The 23,207-nt window shown below is 43.0% G+C and overlaps 1 protein-coding gene across 1 annotated transcript; it reads right to left on the reverse strand.

The window, feature by feature from the left end:
* Window positions 1–589: 589 nt before the first annotated feature.
* On the reverse strand, window positions 590–23,038 carry LOC123758355 (putative ammonium transporter 1). Its single transcript, XM_069322668.1, has 9 exons — window positions 22,353–23,038; window positions 15,234–15,323; window positions 13,667–13,894; window positions 9,106–9,305; window positions 8,337–8,573; window positions 5,521–5,632; window positions 5,047–5,283; window positions 4,237–4,344; window positions 590–3,356 (listed from the first exon to the last, which is right to left on the reverse strand). Exons 1-9 carry the CDS (start codon window positions 22,525–22,527, stop codon window positions 3,088–3,090), a joined length of 1,656 nt encoding a protein of 551 aa, XP_069178769.1. The 5' UTR covers window positions 22,528–23,038; the 3' UTR covers window positions 590–3,087.
* Between the last annotated feature and the right edge of the window lie 169 nt (window positions 23,039–23,207).

Here is a 23,207-nt window from a genome sequence, read left to right on the forward strand (position 1 = left end):
TTGCTCCACAACTAACTTAGCATCTCTTTTTACTTTACTCAACCAAGTATATCCTAACCTCAAGTTAAAGAGGTTAAGTACAATCATATTTGTTTGTATTTCCTTTAGATTGATATAGGTTGAATAAAACAACATTGTCTAATAATTGGTCGTCGTTTTAGTATTGAGGAAACTATAGGAGTAGTGCGCATTATCCAGGATTCAGCTAATCCTGGATAATTGCTCATAAACGAATTAACCAAAGCTGAGCTAATTTTGTAAATAATTAAATATTCATTATAGCTATGAACTGTGTGAAGCGATGAAAAAAAAAAAGAGAGGACGCTAGTAGGCTATCTTATCACGAAATATATCTTGACGATATCATAGTAATTTCTTGACTGGATATCATAGTAATTTCTTGACTAGATATCATAGTAATTTCTTGACTGGATATCATAGTAATTTCTTGACTGGATATCATAGTAATTTCTTGACTGGATATCATAGTAATAATAACTGTAACAGCCAACTCCCATCTAATCAAATTAACCTTCCATAGCTGTAAACTCTTCCCGAGACTATTAATGATTGAGTACGATACGCTTACTTACATACTGATCCTTTATTAGAAATACAATCACTATAATATAAATATAAACGTTATAACATTACCATTGTATACATTTGTTAAATTTAAATAAAGAACCTGAATCACACATTATGAACCACTTAAAAGTACACAGCCTCATGGAAGAGCGATGCCTTAATCAAGTTCAAGTACGTTTATTGAGACAATAAAAATACATCTCAAAGGGATAAAGTACCTTAGGCTATTTCTACCCTCCTCTACTTCAAGTCCCTCAAGGGGCGCACAAATCCAGTGAGTACAAATCCACAAATCACAGTACAAGAATCATATTTTACATTGCAGGTAATATAGTAAGGTAATATATATATATATATATAGTAATATATAAGTGTTACACTCTTGGGGCAAAGCGCTTGTAGCTCCTGCGGGCTCACCATAGCCCGTGATATTTGGAACTTTTGTGTTCCGAGTAGCTACAATCATATGTTGCCCTCAGCTCTCCTATCTCATACATACTCTTTTCTTTTGCATAGGAATAATTACTACATCTACGTTACAATCTTCCCATGATGATGTGAATTGTCTCTTAGGCAAAGCAACCATTTTGGAATAGCATCATACTTTATAACATTAGAACATAAGGTACTCATATATGCTCTCTTTTTATACTTTATCATACATTGTGCATTACTTCCCACCTTTTGAACCGAGAGGATTAATTAATTAGCTCCCCCACCTCTCATTAATCCAATGGCAGAGGCTACATTTATCTCTGAAATTCTATCCCCAATACTGTTCAGATTCAACTCCATCCTCATTATCTCAATCATAACATTTCTTGGTCATCCTAAGATTATTCTCATGGCTTCATTTTATACCTTCTTTGATGCCTTAATAAGAAGCGTCTAAAAATAATTGTAATATTTCAGATTCGCTGAAAAAAACAAAACATCCCTAACAAACCACCTCTGTATGACTAACCATCCTGTGTGATGGGGATTTTTAGCATCTCACTGCTAGTTTTTGATGTTGTTGTTGTTGTTTCATATTTAGCTACTCAGAACGAAGTGTCCATGTAGCACCGGCTATGGTGAGCTACATAGAGCCCGTAAGCGTTTTTGACATTGTACTCCCCTTCATATAGTCGAGGGTAGCTGCACAAATTCAGATTTTGTTATGCAGGCGAGGAGTCAAAATAACGTGGCTGAAGTATGTTGACCAGACCACAAGATGAAGGGACGACGACATTTCGGTCCGTCCTGGATCATTCTCAAGTCGATTGTGATGTACTAAAATGTGTTAATTAAAAAAAAAAGCCCATAACTGGAAATGCTTTCCAGTTTCGTGAATACAATTTTGGCAGATGATGTGCTGTCATTAGACTTCTCCAAGGCACTTAAAAGCTTAATCCTAAGGATTCCAACACATGAAATCCTAGAAAACTATTCAAGTGGATAAACACTGGGTGGTGGATGAGGCAATGGACATTTTTACCGGATGTGAATCTGACTGGAGTGTTCCTGAGTATGGTTGACATACTCAACTCCATCTGGAGCCTGTCCTCTCACACCATCTGGTCACCATTTGGTCCGGGAGACATCTCCCGTCACGCAGGGTGCAGTCGCACCTCCACAGATCTTCAGTATTAGCTCTTGATACTGGTAATGGCTTAAAAGGGCCACCACTTAAAGGCTATTCATGCCCGTGCCACCTTTTGGGTGGCTTAATCTTCATCAATCAATCTGTCCTCTCAGTTACCTTCATTAGACATGGACGAAAATATTTCAAACCTCGCGAAGCATACAACAGACAGTTAATAGAATTATGACAACTTGTTCAATGCAAAGTTATTTACACAACAGTTAATGTATTAATCCATTTATAACAATTCACATCTCATTTATTATGTTGAAATACTGTCCTCTCGCTCTGGAACAAAATACATTCATCATAATAGTTCACGAATTGTTTAAATAAAGCAACGTGCGCGAATAACCAAACATATTTTAGGACTTGTAGAACCAACTTGAACACAAGGGCTTTAAAATGAAGTGCTCAACTTTAGATATTGTTTATGTCCTACATGTAGACTACTGTACTGTATTTCAAGCTCGGAGCCCATAACTTTCTTAACTAAAATCAAACACAATAAGACCAAACCGGTTAATGTCTTTGCATACAATTTCTGCTTGGAGTTATCCTACTGCCTGTTAGCCTACATCATTACCTCTAGAGTGTAAAGGAGAAGGAACCCAAGTTTTTAACCATTTCTGCAAGCTAAGAACTGTTCCTCATCATGGACCTTGTTAAAGCTTGACCAGCATATTTTCCCCAGAACAAGATCCTCCAATCGATGTACAGCCAAATCCCCGTTTACTGCTGGATGAACAGGGGCGATAGGCGCGTGTCAACCAAGTTCAAGTATGTTTATTGAGACAAGAAAGAAATACATCTCAAAGGGGTAGAGTAGCTTAGGCTATTTCTACCCCCCCCCCCCCCCTAACGCGTGTCAACCATCATGCCACCGTCGTAGGTCCTTGGTAACCTCTCGTTTCTTCATAATTATGGTGTCGCAGCCGTCCCGCTAGATCATAGCTCGACCTGTCATAACTGGGATGGAATTCACTTGCGTTGTGGATGGGTTGAGTGAGGTTGTACGTGAGATGGGGAGCGTTACTGTGAGGTGCTCGCGCCTCGGACACCTTCCACTGTACCAGGTGTGTTGGGTATGGCGCCGGGAGTCTCCAGCCGGATTTCCACGGGGCAGACATGTTGGGTGGCAGATCTGTAACATTGTGAATTGCTTAGAACATAAGAACATAAGAACAAAGGCAACTGCAGAAGGCCTATTGGCCCATACGAGGCAGCTCCTATTTATAATCACCTAATCCCACTCATATACATGTCCAACCCATGCTTGAAACAATCGAGGGACCCCACCTCCACCATGTTACGCGGCAATTGGTTCCACAAATCAACAACCCTGTTACTGAACCAGTACCCACAAGTGACTTGGTGGGTAAATACAAGTGAAGTATTTAGTGACTGATGACAACAAATTAATAATGTTGTGATCTCAAGTACTGAACATCAATAAGAGATAAGTGATTGCTAGTGTGACTTTCATAATTGGTTTATTGGGTTTCAGCCTAATCAGCTTCTAGTCTAAAGGTTTCAACTCTTTTACCATGTCGTAGCTCAGTCAATTAAGGCAGCGTCTGGGATGCTCTCGGACGCAGGTTCGAATCCTCGTCACGGTCCTTGTGGATTTGTTCATTAGTCTAAAGGGTTATTAAGGCCATAGCAATAGTTTGACCAACCAGCAAGACTATTGTAGATCAAAACTATACAGACTTTTAGTGAATATACGACGATAAGCGATATTTCAAATCTATTGAACCAGTATTTTATAATCTACATTTAGAAAGATTACCTGAGAGAATATAATAAATCTGAATATTGTTGGGAAATAATTATCAAAAGAAAGTGCCTAGCTCTTAAAATTGTTATATGACAATTACCGGAAACACTCAAAACACTAAGAGTATAGGAACATAAAGATCTACAAAATATACAATAAAAAAGTTATATCTATTAAGGAAACGAAATAAATAAACTAGGATACAGCCTAGGATCATTTATGAAAACGGGAAATAGCAGCTTACAAGTGTTCCTGTTGATATCCTCCTGAGCCTTGACGGAGCCATCGTACTGGCTCTCCAGCCAAGCTTCAGCCGGGTAGGCTGGCTCCCCGTGCTTCAAGATGTCCATTCCTGACGTACAGATATCGTAAAGAGTTAATTGTATAAAATATGCAGTTGACAGATATTTCGTTTTACGTCAAATGTCTCCATGCGATAAGTTGCTAAAACATCCTTGCAGGATCCTACTCTATCATATTCTCTCCCAACATTAGTGTACATGGGTCGACCCATGCACAAAGTATAGAATACAGAATATTTAATTGAGTCCAACTACTGGCCTTGACACAAAATAAATAATGATACTACATTTTTTTTTAACACACGCAGTGGACTTTCGTTATATGGAGTATTATACCAGTCATTTGTAAAATATCTTTGAACACGTTACGGGTTTATCTACTGCGTAAATAACACATCTAGAATACAATGAGCAAACAAAAACTACTTGGAGGATCCAGACCATTTCTTTAAAAGATTAGATGTAACACAGAAGAGGCTCAAGCTCAACAAGCCATAATGTAAAACAAAAAACTGATGCCTTTTCACCCATAGGTGAAAATGGAACCACCTATCCGATGAAGCTGTAAGTGCCAAAACCTTACTGCAGTTCATAATCCAGGAGGAAAAAGTTCTCAGGAACAAAAGGGGGGGACGTTTGACAAACCTCCGGCTTTCTGTGCCCGTCGAGGGCACTAAATGGATGATGACCCTCTGGTAAATTAAGATAAACTTTATATATTCAAGTAATTCGGTTAAGATAAATTCACTTGCCTGCAATTTCCATTTCTGGAGGCACCCTCAAGACGCCGAGCAGCCTGAGGGAACCAAACATAACCAAACAAAGACCACCAGACCAGGCCACTATGGCCAGCGCCCCCACTATGTTCCAGGCGAGGACCTCCGCGCTGCCCCCGTACACAATGCCACCATCCTGGAAGAGGGCCACAGCAACCAGCCCCCACAACCCACCTCCCATGTGTACAGCCACAGCATCAAGTGGGTCGTCAACTGTGGAAGAAACACAGCTGCATCTTATTCGGAAAAATTAAGTATAACGATAGCAACAGTTAAAAGATAACAAAGGAATATCTTGTCCTTCAAAATACTCCACAGAATCTAACCTTGATTTCTTGAAGTTAATTTAAGTAAAGCTGGAAATGTAGTGCCAATTTGACTTAAATAAATAACCGAGAACCCCAATTTAAACTATAATATATCACACTAGTAAAGACGGAGCGGACGTACCCTTCAGTTTGGGGAGCAGGGAGTGGATAGCGAGGAACACTGCTCCACCCAGCGCGCCCGTGACACAGGCTCCCCACGGCCGCACCACGTTACACCCGGCACAGATGGACACCTGGGGGGAGATGTTGTTGTTGTTTAAGATTCGCTACTGGGAACCAAAAGTTCCAAGTAGCACGGGCTATGGTGAGCCCGTAGTGGATGTAATCTGCGTGGGGAGAACATATTAGCAAGCATGGCGGATATACATATCCCTTACTTTGAATTGTCTTTACTCAATTGATTTCATCATTGTGGCGATATTATTTGGACACACTGATGAAATTAATGTTTCCCAATGTCTGGGACAGGAAACCTGTTAGGATTATCGGGGGCACCCTAGGGCCCCGTTCTATGACTGACTTTCCCAAAATGCAACCCACAATAGTTCCAATAGTCCAAACAACCACTCGACCATCAGTGACCGTACAAACTGGTTTAACTGAACTGGTGTCAGTACATCACTGGTACAACTGGTGTCAGTACAAACTGACACCAGTTGCAATGTGTTCCTGTCGGTCCGGGTTCGAGTCATTTCTGGGGTGTGGAGTTTTCAGACGCATTTATGCTTGGGGACCATTCAAGCTCGTTCGCATTTGTGTTGCTCACGTGGCCCCACAAAAATGAGGTGATTTGATGAAATAGCTATGCCCAAGATTACCATCAAAGTGCCGTCAAGGTGGTGGTTCAAATAGCCTCGGCTATCACCACTTTTTGTACGGTCACTGATGGTTGAGTGGTTTAAGGCACCGTGACAACAGATGTAATGTGCTCCTGGCGGTCCGGGTTCGAGTCACTTCTGGGAAGTGGAGTTTTCAAACGCATATATACTTGGAGACCATTCAAGCTTGTTTGCATATATATATAACTAAAAACTCCACACCCCAGAAGGATTCGAACCCAGACAGCCAGGAGCACTATGCACACCGTGACTGTACAGAAGTCATTGGTAGCCGAGGCTATATCCCCAACGACCCGACAGCACTTGGTGGTGATTGATTGATGAAGATTAAGCCACCCAAAAGGTGGCACGGGCATGAATAGCCCGTAAGTGGTTTTAAGCCATTCCCAGTATCAAGAGCTGATACTGGAGATCTGTGGAGGTGCGAATGCACCCTGCATGATGGGAGATGTCTCCCTTGTGAATGTGTTAAGATGAAGATGAAGCCACCCAATAGGTGGCACGGGCATGAATTGGTAAGTGGTGGCCCTTTTGAGCCATCACCAGTATCAATAGATGATACTGGAGATCTGTGGAGGTGCGACTGCACCCAGCGTGACGGGAGATGTCTCCCGTGTTTTAAACAGATGAAGAAGATGAAGATGAAGCCACCCAAAAGATGGCACGGGCATGAATAGCTCGTAAGTGGTGGCCCTTTCGAGCCATCACCAGTATCAAGAGCTCATACTGGAGATCTGTGGAGGTGCAAGTGCACTCAGCGTGACGGGAGATGTCTCCCATGAATGTGTCCAAGATGACGATTAAACCATCGAAAAGGTGGCACGGGCATGAATAGCCCGTAAGTGGTGGCCCTTTCGAGCCATTACCAGTATCAAGAGCTGATACTGGAGATCTGTGGAGGTGCAACTGCACCCTGCGTGACGGGAGATGTCTCCCGGACCAAGTGGTGACCAAATGGTGACTTGGTGGTAAGCTTGGGCATAGATATTTCATGGAATCACCTCACTTTGTGGGGCCACGTGAGCAACACAAAATGCGAACAAGCTTGAATGTTCGCAAACTCTTGGTACAAAAGTCTTATATCTCTACAGAATATCATCAATCTTGTCGTTGTGACACATCCAGACTACTTGTTCAGGAACGGTCCTTATCTCTCATTATTTATATATGCATTAATCAACGGACAATCAAGAACATAATGGGTGAGGGTGTGAGACCTTAACATTCCTCCAAGGAGTGCCGGACCAACCGGGCTGTGGTGGGTATGTGGGCCTGCGGGCCGCTCCTAGCAACAGCCTAGTGGACCAAATTCTCACAAGTCAAGCCTGGCCTCGGGCCGAGTTTGGGGAGTAGAAGAACTCACAGAACCCCATCAACCAGGTATCAACCAGGTACCACATAGTTTACACTTAATTTCATCATCATTAATACCTATTCCATATTCCCAGGTAATATTTTTTGTACCCAAGCCGAGCACCTGAAAGCGCCTGACAGCTGAGTGGACAGTGCTTCAGATTCGTAGTCCTGAGGTTCCGGGTTCGGAACCCCGGTGGAGGCGGAGACAAATGGGCAAAAAGTTTCTTTCACCTTGATGCCCCTGTTACCTAGCAGTAAATAGGTACCTGGGAGTTTGACAGCTGCTACGGACTGCTTACTGAGGGTGTGTAACAAAAAGGAGGCCTGGTCGAGAACTGGGCCGCGGGGATGCTAAGTCCCGAAATCATCTCAAGATAACCTCAAGATAAGCCTGAGCCGCATGTGTACAGTCACTCCATGCATTTCTCCTTTTACCATTGGTGAAATGAGTGTTTTGACTCACTGACTGTTGTATGTAGCAACACTACATACATGTAGTGTAGCATAGTTTGACTTCCCTCATACAAAATATGCATTAAGAATGAGTATAAATTATAAGCGACCAATACTAATTACATAATAATAATTCCTATAATAACTATGTATTCATTCCAATTATTCAAAATGCTTTTAACATTTCGGTCGAAATTCTCTTAGAGCTGAGTAAGTGTGATAAAGACTTTAGACGTCACTATCAGCGCTTGGGTTGTAAACAAGTGACAGCGGCCAGAGCGGTGCTCACCATCCCAGTGAGAGAACCATTAAGGGCCATGAGGAAGGACCAGGTTGAGGGCCGACAACACATCCCGGAGCGGTAGACCAAGAGCACAGTGATGCCTCCTGAACACCCAGAGATCACGGTGTTCACCACGGACTTGGCAACAGCTAAGGCATCACCCTCGTGGCTGATGGACGCTTGGGACCCTCCGTTGAAGGCCAGGAACCCGAAGAGCAGGATGAAGCCTCCCAGAGCTGCCAGCTGTAAAGTAAGCCCTGGCGTTACATCCAGATTTTGCACATATGTTTGAAGGGGATAAGTTATTGTGGTGGCCTTAGTAATCCTCCAGAGGATGATAGGCCTTAGGCTCAGCACTAAACCATTTAAATAATTTATTATTCAAATAATATGGAGATTTAAATATGTATTTGTTAATGAATTGATATCTACTCACTTTTGATGCTAATACACAAAAATTATAATATTATAAATTATCATTTATTTTTTTAGATTTCCCACTAATATGGAACACGTTTTGCAAGAAAAGAATATATTTTTCCAGAATTAAACAATAATAGACGAAGACCACTAGGCTTCATTACTGTGTGCAATTAGTTCCCGACCATTGATTGAAGAAACTTAAGCCACATAAGAGGTGGCACGGGCATGAGTAGCCCGTAAATGGCATATTTTTTTCGGAGTGAATGTGATCTTTGGTCGTGAAAGTTCCTGTCAAATAGTACCAGAAGTTCTTGGTGATCTAATATTCTAAAACTGAATGATAGGAACCAACCGGTACGGAGTGGCCGCATATCCCCTTGCTGTTGGGGCCGAAGCGACCAATTCTGGGCCCAAGAATTACTGCCCCGACGAGAGCTGCCACGCCCCCTGTGAGGTGGACGACGCCGGAGCCAGCAAAATCCTGATAGGCTTCAGCTTTGAGCCAGCCAGCGTCTGACCAGGCCCAGTGTGACACCACTGGGTACACCACAGCTGTCAATACACACTCATAATAATAATAATAATAATAATAATAATAATAATAATAATAATAATAATAATAATAATAATAATGTTTATTCAGATAAAAGTACATACATCCAAAATGAGTTAGAAACAGAATGTTGGATTTCTAGATAGAGTTAGTAAATGCTATCCCTAAAGGCATTAATACGCACAGCGTTTCGGGCAAAACATTAACAAACATTATTATTACTCAATACAAACAGCTGCACAGGATACACACAGATTATCCTAAACCAATTTAATTTGCGTGCACAGAAATCTATATCTATAATATAGGATGTCTGCCTCTGTAGGGAGCCGGTCGGCCGAGCGGACAGCACGCGGGACTTGTGATCCTGTGGTCCTGGGTTCGATCCCAGGCGCCGGCGAGAAACAATGGGCAGAGTTTCTTTCACCCTATGCCCCTGTTACCTAGCAGTAAAATAGTTACCTGGGTGTTAGTCAGCTGTCACGGGCTGCTTCCTGGGGGTGGAGGCCTGGTCGAGGACCGGGCCGCGGGGACACTAAAAGCCCCGAAATCGTCTCAAGATAACCTCAAGATAACCTGTCCAACGTATTGGCTAGCCTCATTAAATGTTGCAGTGTGACTGGTGAGGCTACAAAACCTCCATATCATATCAAACCTGGTTGATGGGGTTCTGGGAGTTCTTCTACTCCCCAAGCTATCATATCAACTACCCCCCTCCCCCTCGCCTGGACCAATGGTTGACTACACACAGTCCCTGCCTCGCCTGGACCAATGGTTGACTACACACAGTCCCTGCCTCGCCTGGACCAATGGTTGACTACACACAGTCCCTGCCTCGCCTGGACCAATGGTTGACTACACACAGTCCCTGCCTCGCCTGGACCAATGGTTGACTACACACAGTCCCTGCCTCGCCTGGACCAATGGTTGACTACACACAGTCCCTGCCTCGCCTGGACCTTATTTAGTATACTTTATACTAAATTCTGCACTACTTTTATGGGTACCCGACAGGGGTACCCACAACGTTAGGGGCCTGACAACTGAGTGGACAGCGCTCGGGATTCCTAGTCCTAAGGTTTCGGGTTCGATCCCCGGTAGAGGCAGAAACAAATGGCAGAGTTTCTTTCACCCTCATGCCCCTGTTCAACTAGCAGCAAAATAGATACCTGGGCGCTGCTTCCTGGGAAAGTGTGTAACAAAAAGGAGGCCTGGTCGAGGACAGGGCCGCGGGGATGCTAAGCCCCGAAATCATCTCAAGATAAACTCAAGAAGATAAGCTGGTGTAGAGTGGGCTCGAGACATGGAAGGAGGTGGACCTTGAAGTGTGGAGGGCCGGCCTCGCCTCCGAGGTGGACCTTGAAGTGTGGAGGGCCGGCCTCGCCTCCGAGGTGGACCTTGAAGTGTGGAGGGCCGGCCTCGCCTCCGAGGTGGACCTTGAAGTGTGGAGGGCCGGCCTCGCCTCCGAGGTGGACCTTGAAGTGTGGAGGGCTGGCCTCGCCTCCGAGGTGGACCTTGAAGTGTGGAGGGCCGGCCTCGCCTCCGAGGTGGACCTTGAAGTGTGGAGGGCCGGTCTCGCCTCCGAGGTGGACCTTGAAGTGTGGAGGGCCGGCCTCGCCTCCGAGGTGGACCTTGAAGTGTGGAGGGCCGGCCTCGCCTCCGAGGTGGACCTTGAAGTGTGGAGGGCTGGCCTCGCCTCCGAGGTGGACCTTGAAGTGTAGAGTGCTGGCCTCACCTCCGAGGTGGACCTTGAAGTGTAGAGGGCTGGCCTCACCTCCGAGGTGGACCTTGAAGTGTAGAGGGCTGGCCTCACCTCCGAGGTGGACCTTGAAGTGTAGAGGGCTGGCCTCACCTCCGAGGTGGACCTTGAAGTGTAGAGGGCTGGCCTCACCTCCGTGACCAAACACTGTCATTAACTCTGGTCCGCCGCCGCTGTCACGGGGAATAAATTACTTTTATCTATGAAATTGAGGCCGGGATATGATGATATATTCTCCCCTCCTCCACCTTCATCCCCCAACTCCAAACACCCCTCCCTCCTCCGCACCTCCACCCTACACCCCTCCATACTCGCACCTGGCACCCCATCCTCCTGTACCTCCACCTACACACCCCTTAAACCTCCACCTAAATCCTACTGTGTAAGAGATTATAATCACTTAATCTCCATCTCTTCCCCTCCGAGGAAGCAAGTTCACCCTCGAAGTGTCTCTCAGTGATTGTATCAAATTGTATGATACAGTGATTGTATCAAACTGGAGTGGTCGTCCACGTCACCGGGGCTCCGGCTCTCACCACTCAGACGACATCCCGGACACGGCTCTGCCTCGTCTGACAGATCACCGCTCACATCACGGCCTGTTAGGCATCAAAGCCTCACTCATCTATATTTATGGAGCCGGTGGCTTTGTTGGCCAGGCCCGGCCCGGTAACCTGTGCATCTGCTTGAATGAATTTAAATATTATGGTAGTTAAGTGCTGTGGGCTCGTAACCTATTGGACTCTAATTTGAATCTCGTGCAAAGAGTGACGTTTGGGCCTTTTTGTGAACATGTCTGACTTCGGTTACGTTCGGTACGGCCTGTGACCACAACCTGTTCTCGTTATAAGACGTCGCATTTTGATGTATACTTTACCTAAGGTCAAACACTAGTGTACAAGAAAATGGAAGCGGCTCGCGAAACAATGTCCAGTTTTCTGTTCATAGGTCCTCTGGTTGGTTAAATTAGGGCACTTTAGGAGCTCCATGCTGAAGTTACAATGCTCCTCGCAGTATCATAATAACTATGCTGAACATTTTTAAGACGAATTGTTCCTGCTCTCTTTTCCATATCTGGAAGACATCTTCAATGACTTGAATGACCTCAATTTGTCCATGCAAGGTTCAAAAGCTAATAATCTAGTGTGTACAGAGAGGGTAGAAGCCCTCAGTAAGATCTCCCTCTGGAAGCCTGGAGTGCCAGGACGGACGGTAGGAAGGGTTCCAGTCTTGGGTGGGAAGGTGAGGGGGGGGGATTAGTTTCGTGCTTGGATAAAATATTGTTAGTCATCTCTCGCACCTTGAGACCACTAACACAGTACCTTCCCTAGGTTCATATATCCTTAATGGATTCACCAGCCCTTCCTGGCAGGTGAGTGATGATGACAACTCGAAGGAGGAGCTCCTCGATCTGCAGATGAACCAAGGTTGTCAGACGTACACGTGCCCTTCCGCTGTCTGACTTCTGTTGTAAGGGGTTGGTAGCGCACCCTGGAACTGTGAAACCAGTGCTGGAAGTTATTACCTGTTCAATGACCTATTTGTGTGAGAAGGCATTCTTCACTATGCTGCAGATCCGAACAACACCCTGCAACTGTCTTCAAGATGAGCAGTCCATGCCATAAGGATGGCTCTCGCCACCTCTAAGCCTTCATTCGAGAAACGTGTAGCACACAAGCAACAGCAAGTTGTAGTGATGAGTGCCCGTTAAAATACCTCCGTTTTCTATGTTTGATGCAATTTATTCATGCTCAACTTTATCAATATTCGCTTTTTATATCGATATTGTTTAGTGTTATCATCTTTAATGCAACATTTTTGGAGACTTAGCAAAATAAATTGTTAAGGAGTCTTTCTTTTAAGTTTACTCCTTATATTAGTGCAGCATACGACATCCCAGCACTGGTGAGTGACGCCTGGTGGGATGGGAGGGAGGCTGAGGTCGGAAAAGGTTAAGGAACACTGGTCCAGGACCCCAGAGGGAGGTGTAGATATGCCCAACACAACTACCAGTCCCCGACAATGGGAGTCATACAGAAGTAGCCAAGGTAGAGAGGCTCGTCAGACGGGTAGAGAGCATACGTGACGCCACAGCTGGACAGGGAAGAGTAACACAGTCTGACTGTGACACAGCCTCACTGTTGCCATTATGCAGGTCATCAATACTTATACGAGGACCAGAGACACGCAGTCACTGTTCGCGTGAGGGAAACAGAGATGGCCAGCCAGAATGACAGAGTAGGCCTACCATCAACTCAAGGCCCTTGCATGAAAATTTCCTAGAAAAAATATATTATTATATCCTTAGGTCTCTCGCAATCTGATGGTGATTTAACTCAGGTAACCGACGCATTATACAAGCTGTCCCTCATAATTGTTATAATATCTAGGTATTCCTGGTTCAGTTCACCCAGATCGAAGTGGTGCTTAGCTCGGCCGTGTCTTAGAGATGACCTTGTCCCTGCAGGTCCACAGATGGTTGATGGTATCCACACTCACGAGATGACGACAGATGACATTTATATTGACCTGTTGATTATTCACAACACTACATACTCGTTAGATGGAGGTGATTAAGAGAGAGCGCGGCCATCCACCCACCTGACAGCACAAGCGAGTAGATGAGGTAGGCGTTGAAGGCACACCGCTCAGCCATCGACCCGGAGACTATGGTGGCGGCTGTGGCAGCGAACACGAACTGGAAGAACCAGAAGGCCAGGCGCTCGTCCGCCAGCCCGTACGACGCCCAATAAGCCGTGCCACAGAAGCTGTTCCCTTCGCCGAATGCCAGCGGGAACCCCACCAGCCAGTACGATATGCCACCAATGACTGGGTTGATGCAAGTAACGGGTTAGTGCCATGACGGAATGAGGGTTGATATCAGTAAAGTTGACAAGGGTGGTACTGGGCAGTGGGGCAGATACTGGGAGGGTGTGGATGAGGCAGTACCAGTAGTAGGGCTCACACTGGGAGTAGAGGGGATGGTTTGATGCGCATACTGGTACTAGTCGCATCAAGGTGTTAATGCGACTAGTAATTGGATCGTTACCGGTAGGGTCATCCCAGTACCAGCAGCAGCAGGTCGGGTAAATACAAAACAATCAGTGGTCACATTTGGCTGGTTATTGTAAACACTTAATTAATTATTCGGTCAACATATTACTCAGAAAGACAAACGGTATCATTAAGTTTTAAATAACTCGACATAATGTTATCGATTGCCAGAGTTGTGAGAGGAAGCGTAAGGTGATATGTTGTCATGTTGTCTCTCAGACAACATGGCTGAGAGATGGTCAGGTTACACAGCGTAACATGCTATACTCTCGCAGCACCAATACACACGCAGCCACTGTCAACGTTTATGACGCATAACGTGATCATGCTTCAAGAGGGAGACATAACCCACAAGGATCCAAGAGCAGGAACTATAGCAGAAGTGGGAGAGAGAGAGAGAGAGAGAGAGAGAGAGAGAGAGAGAGAGAGAGAGAGAGAGAGAGAGAGAGAGAGAGAGAGAGAGAGAGAGAGAGAGAGAGAGAGAGAGAGAGAGAGAGAGAGAGAGAGAGAGAGATACAAAGAGAGAGAGAGAGAGAGAGAGAGAGAGAGAGAGAGAGAGAGAGAGAGAGAGAGAGAGAGAGAGAGAGAGAGAGAGAGAGAGAGAGAGAGAGAGAGAGATACAGAGAGAGAGACAGAGAGACAGAGAGAGAGAGAGAGAGAGAGAGAGAGAGAGAGAGAGAGAGAGAGAGATACAAAGAGAGAGAGAGAGAGAGAGAGAGAGAGAGAGAGAGAGAGAGAGAGAGAGAGAGAGAGAGAGAGAGAGAGAGAGAGAGAGAGAGAGAGAGAGAGAGAGACAAAGAGAGAGACAGAGAGACAGAGAGAGAGAGAGAGAGAGAGGGAGATGCAATTTTGTGAAGGAAGGCTATAGATGATTTACAAATAATGTTGGATTTATAGCTAGAGCTAGTACATTGCTGATATCAGAGAAGATAAACAATGAAATCACAAGAACGTGATGTATCTCAGAGAAAATAGTGAAACCGTATAATGGAGTCTTAACACGGGTTCGATCCCATATTACAGCTTCGATATTTTTCTCATCAGAGAAAAGGTTTGGAAATATACGTTGATAACTGAGAGAGAGAGATACGAAGGTGTATAACTGGTAACTTACAGACATCGAGCATGTTCTTAATAAGAATGTTGGTGGTGTTCTTGGACCTCACCGCGCCTGCTTCAAGGAACGCGAACCCGGCCTGAAGAACTGGAAGAATAATAATAGAAATATAACAATAAAATAAACACGTCCTGACCTCCCTTATTCTCTAGCTTTCCCACCGTCGTCTGCCCCTGACCTTCCCTGACCCTGCCCCCCCCCTGACCCTTCCTCCCTTCCCTTGCTCCCTCACTCTTCCTCCCCTGCTCCCTAGGGATCTATCAATGCCACTTGTAATATAAACTCTCCTTGGTGGGTTAGGACCAGTATATATATGCCCTTAAGTGCTACTTTCCTGAGCGCCGTGGATATCACTCAGTAAGTGCAACACTCTGTTATATTCCACGGAATTATACATTTGTACAACTTAGCGACGGGTTTGTCAAGCTGGGTGACTGGCTTTTACAGCTGGGTGACTGGCTTTTACAGCTGGGTGACTGGCTTTTACAGCTGGGTGACTGGCTTTTACAGCTGGGTGACTGGCTTTTACAGCTGGGTGACTGGCTTTTACAGCTGGGTGACTGGCTTTTACAGCTGGGTGACCGGCTTTTACAGCTGGGTGACTGGCTTTTACAGCTGGATGACTGGCTTTTACAGCTGGGTGACCGGTTTTTACAGCTGGGTGACTGGCTTTTACAGCTGGGTGACTGGCTTTTACAGCTGGGTGACTGGCTTTTACAGCTGGGTGGCCGGCTTTTACAGCTGGGTGGCCGGCTTTTACAGCTGGGTGACTGGCTTTTACAGCTGGGTGACCGGCTTTTACAGCTGGGCGACTGTAAACACCGACATGAGAGATACAAGCTAAATCCTCCTCCCTCATTCAAAAGGTATGAGGACCTCTCATGCCTCTCGTATCAAGAGAGGGACATCTTTCACTGTCCAGTGTCACTCCACTGTCCAGTGTCGCTTCACTGTCACTGTCCATGACAGATGACATGTTCAGTACACAGGACACACCTGGAAGTCATCGACGTGGAGCAGAGTACAGGGATGTACGGGATATTTACGGCTTCAAGGAGTGTACACTAAGTGTATTGTATGGTGCAGGTCGGACACCCAAGGGTAGGCACTGTGGCCGAGGACCTTCCTGTAGGGGGTGTACCCGGTGATCAACACTGCTTCATAAGTCCGGCTGAGTGTTGCTGATCTTCCTGAGTTATTGACCCACTCATGTACGCATCATGGCACTCGCCCACACGCACACGCAACACTAGCATTATATATACACAGACACACACACACACACACACACACACACATTCAAATGCATTCCATTTGGTTGACAAATGGAATGCATTAGGAAGTGATGTGGTGGAGGCTGACTCCATACACAGTTTCAAGTGTAGATATGATAGAGCCCAATAGGCTCAGGAATCTGTACACCAGTTGATTGACGGTTGAGAGGCGGGACCAAAGAGCCAGAGCTCAACCCCCGCAAACACAACTAGATGAGTACACACACACACACACACCAGGGCGCTGGTGACTGAGTGGACAGCACGCTGGATACGTAGTCATGTGTTCCGGGGTTCGATTCCCGGCGCCGGCGGAAACAAAAATGGCTAGTTTCTTTCACCGTGATGCCCCCCTGTTACCTAGCAGTAAATAGGTACTTGAGAGTTAGACAGCTGTTACGGGCTGCTTCCTGGGGGTGAGTTTGAACAAAAAAATAGTTAGTAGTAGTTAGTAACAGTTGATTGATTGACAGTTGAGAGGCGGGCAGAAAGAGCCAAAGCTCAACCCCCGCAAGCACAACTAGGTGAGTACACACGCACATGAACACACTGTAATCCGTCATCGTCAGGCGTCAAAATGATTGATTAACAAATGGGTCAACTCTGAAGTAATTCTGACTACGTGAAAAAAAATTAATATTGCTTTGTAATAATTTTCAGTCTTTTTCTCAGACGTGACAATTTTTTTTGTTTTTTAACTTAAATTTTAATAACAATCTGAATGCAATTTACATCGCTATCATATACCAGATTCATGCAACAGAAACCTCTCCCAATATTTACATAAAGTTTTCATATTCTGAAACACAAACAGCATTTATTTAAATTAAATTTGAGTTTTATTAAATACTCAAACCTCCCAGAAAAGGGGATGATATTATGCAGCATTTATTTAGACAGATATTTTAATACAGTATATACAAGTTTTCTAAATGGTCCCATAAAACATTAAAAAAAATGGTTGGTACACAACATATGGAGACGCATATTTTGTGTAAATTTTCAGATATATAAATTTGGATTTGTTAGTAAGTTATAGATTATTAGGTGGCAAGACCCCCTGAGTTATAATAATTAAGATATTTCATTGGGGACTTAAGCAAACAGAGAATCGCTCGTGTAGCCTAATTCCTTATCCTTCGCGATGTGTAATTAAATAAGTAATCATAACAATACCTTAACGAGAGAATGCCATGCTTTATATCACATTTTAATTAGCATAATACGAATGAATTACAATTGTGTCATTTACATAGATAATGCCCTGATTACATACAATAAAAATCGGGAAATATATGGGAGTTTTGGCAGCCAAGTTCCGGAGTTCACTTGAATTGACTAAATAATAATCAAACTTGTTGTTTCTGGTAAAGTTAATGAAAATTAAATTTCAATTTCTTTATTATGCACCCCATACCCATCCCGTGGGGGGTTGGTGAAAAGGATTACAGAGGCACATAATCGGTTCAGGAACTGAACCCTCTAGTTCGTTTAGCTAGGCAAATAACAATCTTTTGACGCTAGTTACAAAATTATTAATGTTATATATACATGTACACATATTGGCCCCTTTATTTGCAAACAAGTTTTATGTATTTTGAGCCTTACAGAAGGAACGTCAGAATGTACCAGTATCTGTAGCGGACATATTGAATTTAGACAAACCGGAAAAAAAATTATGTTGCAAAGACAAACTAAACTAACGTAACCGCTCTCACGCAACCCACACAACTCCCGGAAACCTATTTACTTGCTAGGTGAACACAGGCATTAGGTGAAAAAAAACGTGCCAAACCATTTCTGTCCCGCCCGGGATTCGAACCCAGAATTCCCGATTGTGAGTCGGGAACGAATCCCGCTGCAAGCAACTGAAAGCTCAATTTCTTGCAAAATAGATAGTAGGAATATCATAACGTAAATTACATATTACATAACACAACTATTTTGAATTGATACAGTCTCAGATAGCAACAGCATAGATAATATCCATTTTTTTTATTTGTTTATTTACTTATTTTTTTGAGATATATACAAGATTTGTTACATTCTTGTACAGCCACTAGTACGCGTAGCGTTTCGGGCAAGTCCCTGTTACACCGCGCCGCGAAGAACCATTGTTACAACCAAGTACACATTTTACTGTTCTATTTACTGTTCATTTTACTTTCATGAGTTAAACAGAGGCTACAGTTAAGGATTTGCGCCCAGTAAATCCTCCCCGGCCAGCAGGATACGAACCCATGACAAAGGGCTCGCAAGACGCCAGGCGAGTGTCTTACCACTACACCACGGAGATTCGACACGAACTAAACAGGTAAAGCTGTACAGTATATAACAAACCTGTAACTGAACTAGACAATGGACTCCTATTCTCTATTGTTAAGGAAACAGTACTTCAAAGGGAAGAAAGCTCTAATATTAATTATGAGTTATGATCGGTTAAGAATTGAGAACTGTATGTACACGAACACAAAACATTATATATATATATATATATATATATATATATATATATATATATATATATATATATATATATATATATATATATATATATATATATATATATATATATATATATATATATATATATATATATATATATATATATATATATATATATATATATATATGTCGTACCTAATAGCCAGAACGCACTTCTCAGCCTACTATTCAAGGCCCGATTTGCCTAATAAGCCAAGTTTTCATGAATTATTATATTTTCTCTAATTTTTTGCTTATGAAATGACAAAGCTACCCATTTCATTATGTATAAGGTCAATTTTTTTTATTGGAGTTAAAATTGACGTAGATATATGACCGAACCTAACCAACCCTACCTAACCTAACCTAACCTATCTTTATAGGTTAGGTTAGGTTAGGTAGCCGAAAAAGTTAGGTTAGGCTAGGTTAGGTAGGTTAGGTAGTCGAAAAACAATTAATTCATGAAAACTTGGCTTATTAGGCAAATTGGGCCTTGCATAGTAGGCTGAGAAGTGCGTTCTGGCTACTAGGTACGACATATATATATATATATATATATATATATATATATATATATATATATATATATAACTGAAAACTCACACCCCAGAAGTGACTCGAACCCATACTCCCACAACTGGTATGTACAGGGTTCATATAGCCTCGGCTATCACTTCCTTAGTCCGGTCGTGATGGTCAAGCGGATTAAGGCGTCCCTGTACATACCAGTTGTGGGAGTATGGGTTCGAGTCACTTCTGGGGTGTGAGTTTTCAGTTGTATATAGTCCTGGGGACCATTCAGGCTTGTTTGCATATATATATATATATATATATATATATATATATATATATATATATATATATATATATATATATATATATATATATATATATATATATGCGAACAAACCTGAATGGTCCCCAGGACTATATGCAACTGAAAACACACGCCAGAAGTGATATATATATATATGCAAACAAGCCTGAATGGTCCCCAGGGCTATATACAACTGAAAACTCACACCCCAGAAGTGACTCGAACCCATACTGCCAGGAGCAACGCAACTGGTATGTACAGGGATGCCTTAATCCGCTTGACCATCACGACCGGACATAAGGAAGTGATAGCCGAAGCTATTTGAACCACTTCCCCGCCGGCACTCGGATGGTAATCTTGGGCATAGCATTTTATCAAATCACCTCATTCTTTGGGGCACACGTGAGGAACACAAATGCAAACAAGCCTGAATGGTCCCCAGCCAAACCAAACCAAACAAGCCAGAATGGTCCTCATCACTTCCTTATGTCCGGTCGTGATGGTCAAGTGGATTAAGGCGTCCCTGTACATACCAGTTGCGTTGCTCCTGGCAGTATGGGTTCGAGTCACTTCTGGGGTGTGAGTTTTCAGTTATATATATATATATATATATATATATATATATATATATATATATATATATATATATATATATATATTATTGCATTAAATAATAAGATCAGTGTCAGAGTAGTTAACGGATGGAATGCATTAGGCAGTGATGTGGTAGAGGCTGACTCCATACACAGTTTCAAATGTAGATATGATAGAGCCCAGTAGGCTCAGGAACCTGTACATCAGTTGATTGACAGTTGAGAGGCGGGACCAAAGAGCCAGAGTTCAATCCCTGCAAGCACAACTAGGTGAGTACACCAATGTGCTGCTACCCTATTCTATATGAAAGATTACACATTGTAAATAAAAAACTAACTATAAGTTCATCTAATGTTCCCATTTCGCAAGATGGTTAGTCATACATGGAATCATGGGAGAAAATTCCTGCTTCAATACAAAAATAAATTAACTTTGACTAAACAATAAATTTCTGATTTTCATAAGAGCTAAGCACTAAATCATGTATATATTACATTATATTTAAAAAAAAACATTATTTTAGAGGAATCTTATGGAAACTGGTTTCAGAACTGGTGGGTCTAGAACGAAGAGGTTATCTGAGGGTCTGTTAATAGCCTATACACAGCGTCGAGGGAACTACTATTGTGTTGGTTGTTAAGGAGAGACAAGCAGGATGTTGAATATAATAGTCTTTCCGTCGACTCGAGACCTTGGTTTTTAATTAATTAATTCCTGTGTCATTTACCGGGTATTTATAGTATAAAGTAATCCTCGTATAACTATACTGAGAATGTGCAGCTCCAGCTTGTAAATTCCAAAGTAAAGTTCACAAGTGACAAAGTAAAAAGTAAATTAAAAAAGATAATAAATGGGACGTTTGTTTTATTCGTTTACGGAGGTTACGTGAGGACACGAATGGCCCTACCAATTGAAATTGAAATAAGTTTATTGAGGTAAAATACACACAAAGGGATGAGGTCGCTCAAGCTATTCTCACCCCGTTCAGTACATCGTGTTAATACATACATAGACACACATCATAAGCAATAAACATATTACCAAACATTCTGAGACATAAACATATACATTTCCTCCTTTACACAAGTAGTATGGTATCAGACGTACACATAAATACTTTTATGACCTAGGTATACTGCCCTGTCAATTGTGTGATTAGACCAACCCATCTTCCTAAGAGTAAGTACTTATAGTAATTATGTGGTTGATGGCACAATAATGTCGTGATGGATCACCAGAAAGTAGACTTTTGTATGACTAAATTTGGAGAAGTCGTTAAAGTTGTTATAACTATGTTGCTAATAAAACCTAACTTAGCCTAATCATCCTAGGCCTAATACATGCTATCTTAAGCTTCATACAGTACATATATGTGCTATACTAAGCCTGGGGATATTTAAGTTTGGTTCTTTAGCTTTCTTTTTCGAATTCTACAAAAATTAGTGCAAAAAAGTAGCATACTGAGCTTCATTACTTCATATTGATATGATCGCCACATAGTTACAAAAAGTTCTATTAAAACAGGAGGATGAATTGTATTAGGAATGTCTTAGTATTTTTCTATATTAGTATTGGTGTTGTCCGTAGGCTTCACAAATCTTTCCGGCGTTGTTTAATAATCAGTAAACAAAAAATATTGACCGTGGTGGACCAGCTGGCCAGGCGGGTGCTAAATAACGAGGGTAGAAATAGTTCCCGCCCAAAAATGTGTTTACAAGAGTGACTACACGGTTTTTGCCATTATTGATTATGGATTTCTTTGGCGTCGATATGAGCTAGCGTGATGGAAACGGCAAAACTCTTCGGTGTTCATTCGTCTATGGGAAGCCTTAACCAATGTCAAATTCAAGGATGGATCGAAAATTTTCTGCAAATTGAATTCTAAATCTCTCAATGTATAAACAAACCATATAAATATCAGCTAGAAAAAGGTACTTTGGTACTTACGGAAAATGAAGATACCAAACACAATGAGGAAGAGCATGTCCAGGTTCTTCTTCAGTAGAGCCACTTCCAGGGATTCTAACGGTGCGGGCGATGCCAACGGGGCAGCGAGCAACGGTGGCGTTGGCATCGAACCATTGTGGGTGCTCTGTAAGCCTGGCGCCTCATACAAGGTCATCACAAGCTCTGGCTCCCTCGTTCCTGGTGTCTACAACAGGCAGCACCGCTCTGTTCTAATTTATAGCGTCGTAAAGTTGCAGCTGGTTCTAAAGGGATGTAAGTTGACAAGTTGGTCGTAAGTTCCACTTGACTCTAAAGAATTGTAAGTTCCAGCTGGTCTAAAAGTGTCGCGTTTCAAGTAATTAAACTGTGATAAGTTTAGCTAGTAAAACGCCAAGAGTTTCTGTTGGTTGAGTCGCATGGTCGTGTTCGCAGCAGTAAGTCACAAGAGTTAACGAAATAAAAGCCTCTGATAAACTTAACGCACAACACAATTATTCGCACGCAGCCATGTGATGCAATTTCTACAAAATGTCGCGATGTGCGACTTTTCATCAATTTGATTAGGCTTTAGCTGACTACAGCCTCTCTCGATAAATATCGAGTCTCAACAATTAAATTTATAATATCGCAAAAAAATAAATCGCATGGAAAATATTCAGACGCAATGCAGAGGCAAGACCTTCTCCAGTAAGACCCTGTGACAGACTACCTGTTGGACCCCCCCATTCAGGTTCCAGACTCCTGGAGGCAACAGAGTCCTTCACATGCGACGATTGGTGGGCTTTGCAGATTACGTCAGAGTCACGTCACGGTGTGGGCGTGACAAGCCAGTGATTGAAACGCTAAAAAATGGAT

The sequence above is a fragment of the Procambarus clarkii genome, chromosome 11 (assembly GCF_040958095.1).
Source record: "Procambarus clarkii isolate CNS0578487 chromosome 11, FALCON_Pclarkii_2.0, whole genome shotgun sequence".
In the NCBI taxonomy this organism is placed as follows: Eukaryota; Metazoa; Arthropoda; class Malacostraca; order Decapoda; family Cambaridae; genus Procambarus; species Procambarus clarkii.

Bases quoted from the DNA above. Each gene is read 5' to 3' on its own strand.
- LOC123758355 (XM_069322668.1), bottom strand. From the start codon at position 22,527: ATGACCTTGTATGAGGCGCCAGGCTTACAGAGCACCCACAATGGTTCG. The intron at 15,324-22,352 runs GTAAGTACCAAA...TTATTCTTCCAG, and splicing joins GTTTGGTATCTTCATTTTCC to TTCTTCAGGCCGGGTTCGCG. The intron at 5,633-8,336 runs GTGAGCACCGCT...ATCTCCCCCCAG, and splicing joins ATGGTTCTCTCACTGGGATG to GTGTCCATCTGTGCCGGGTG.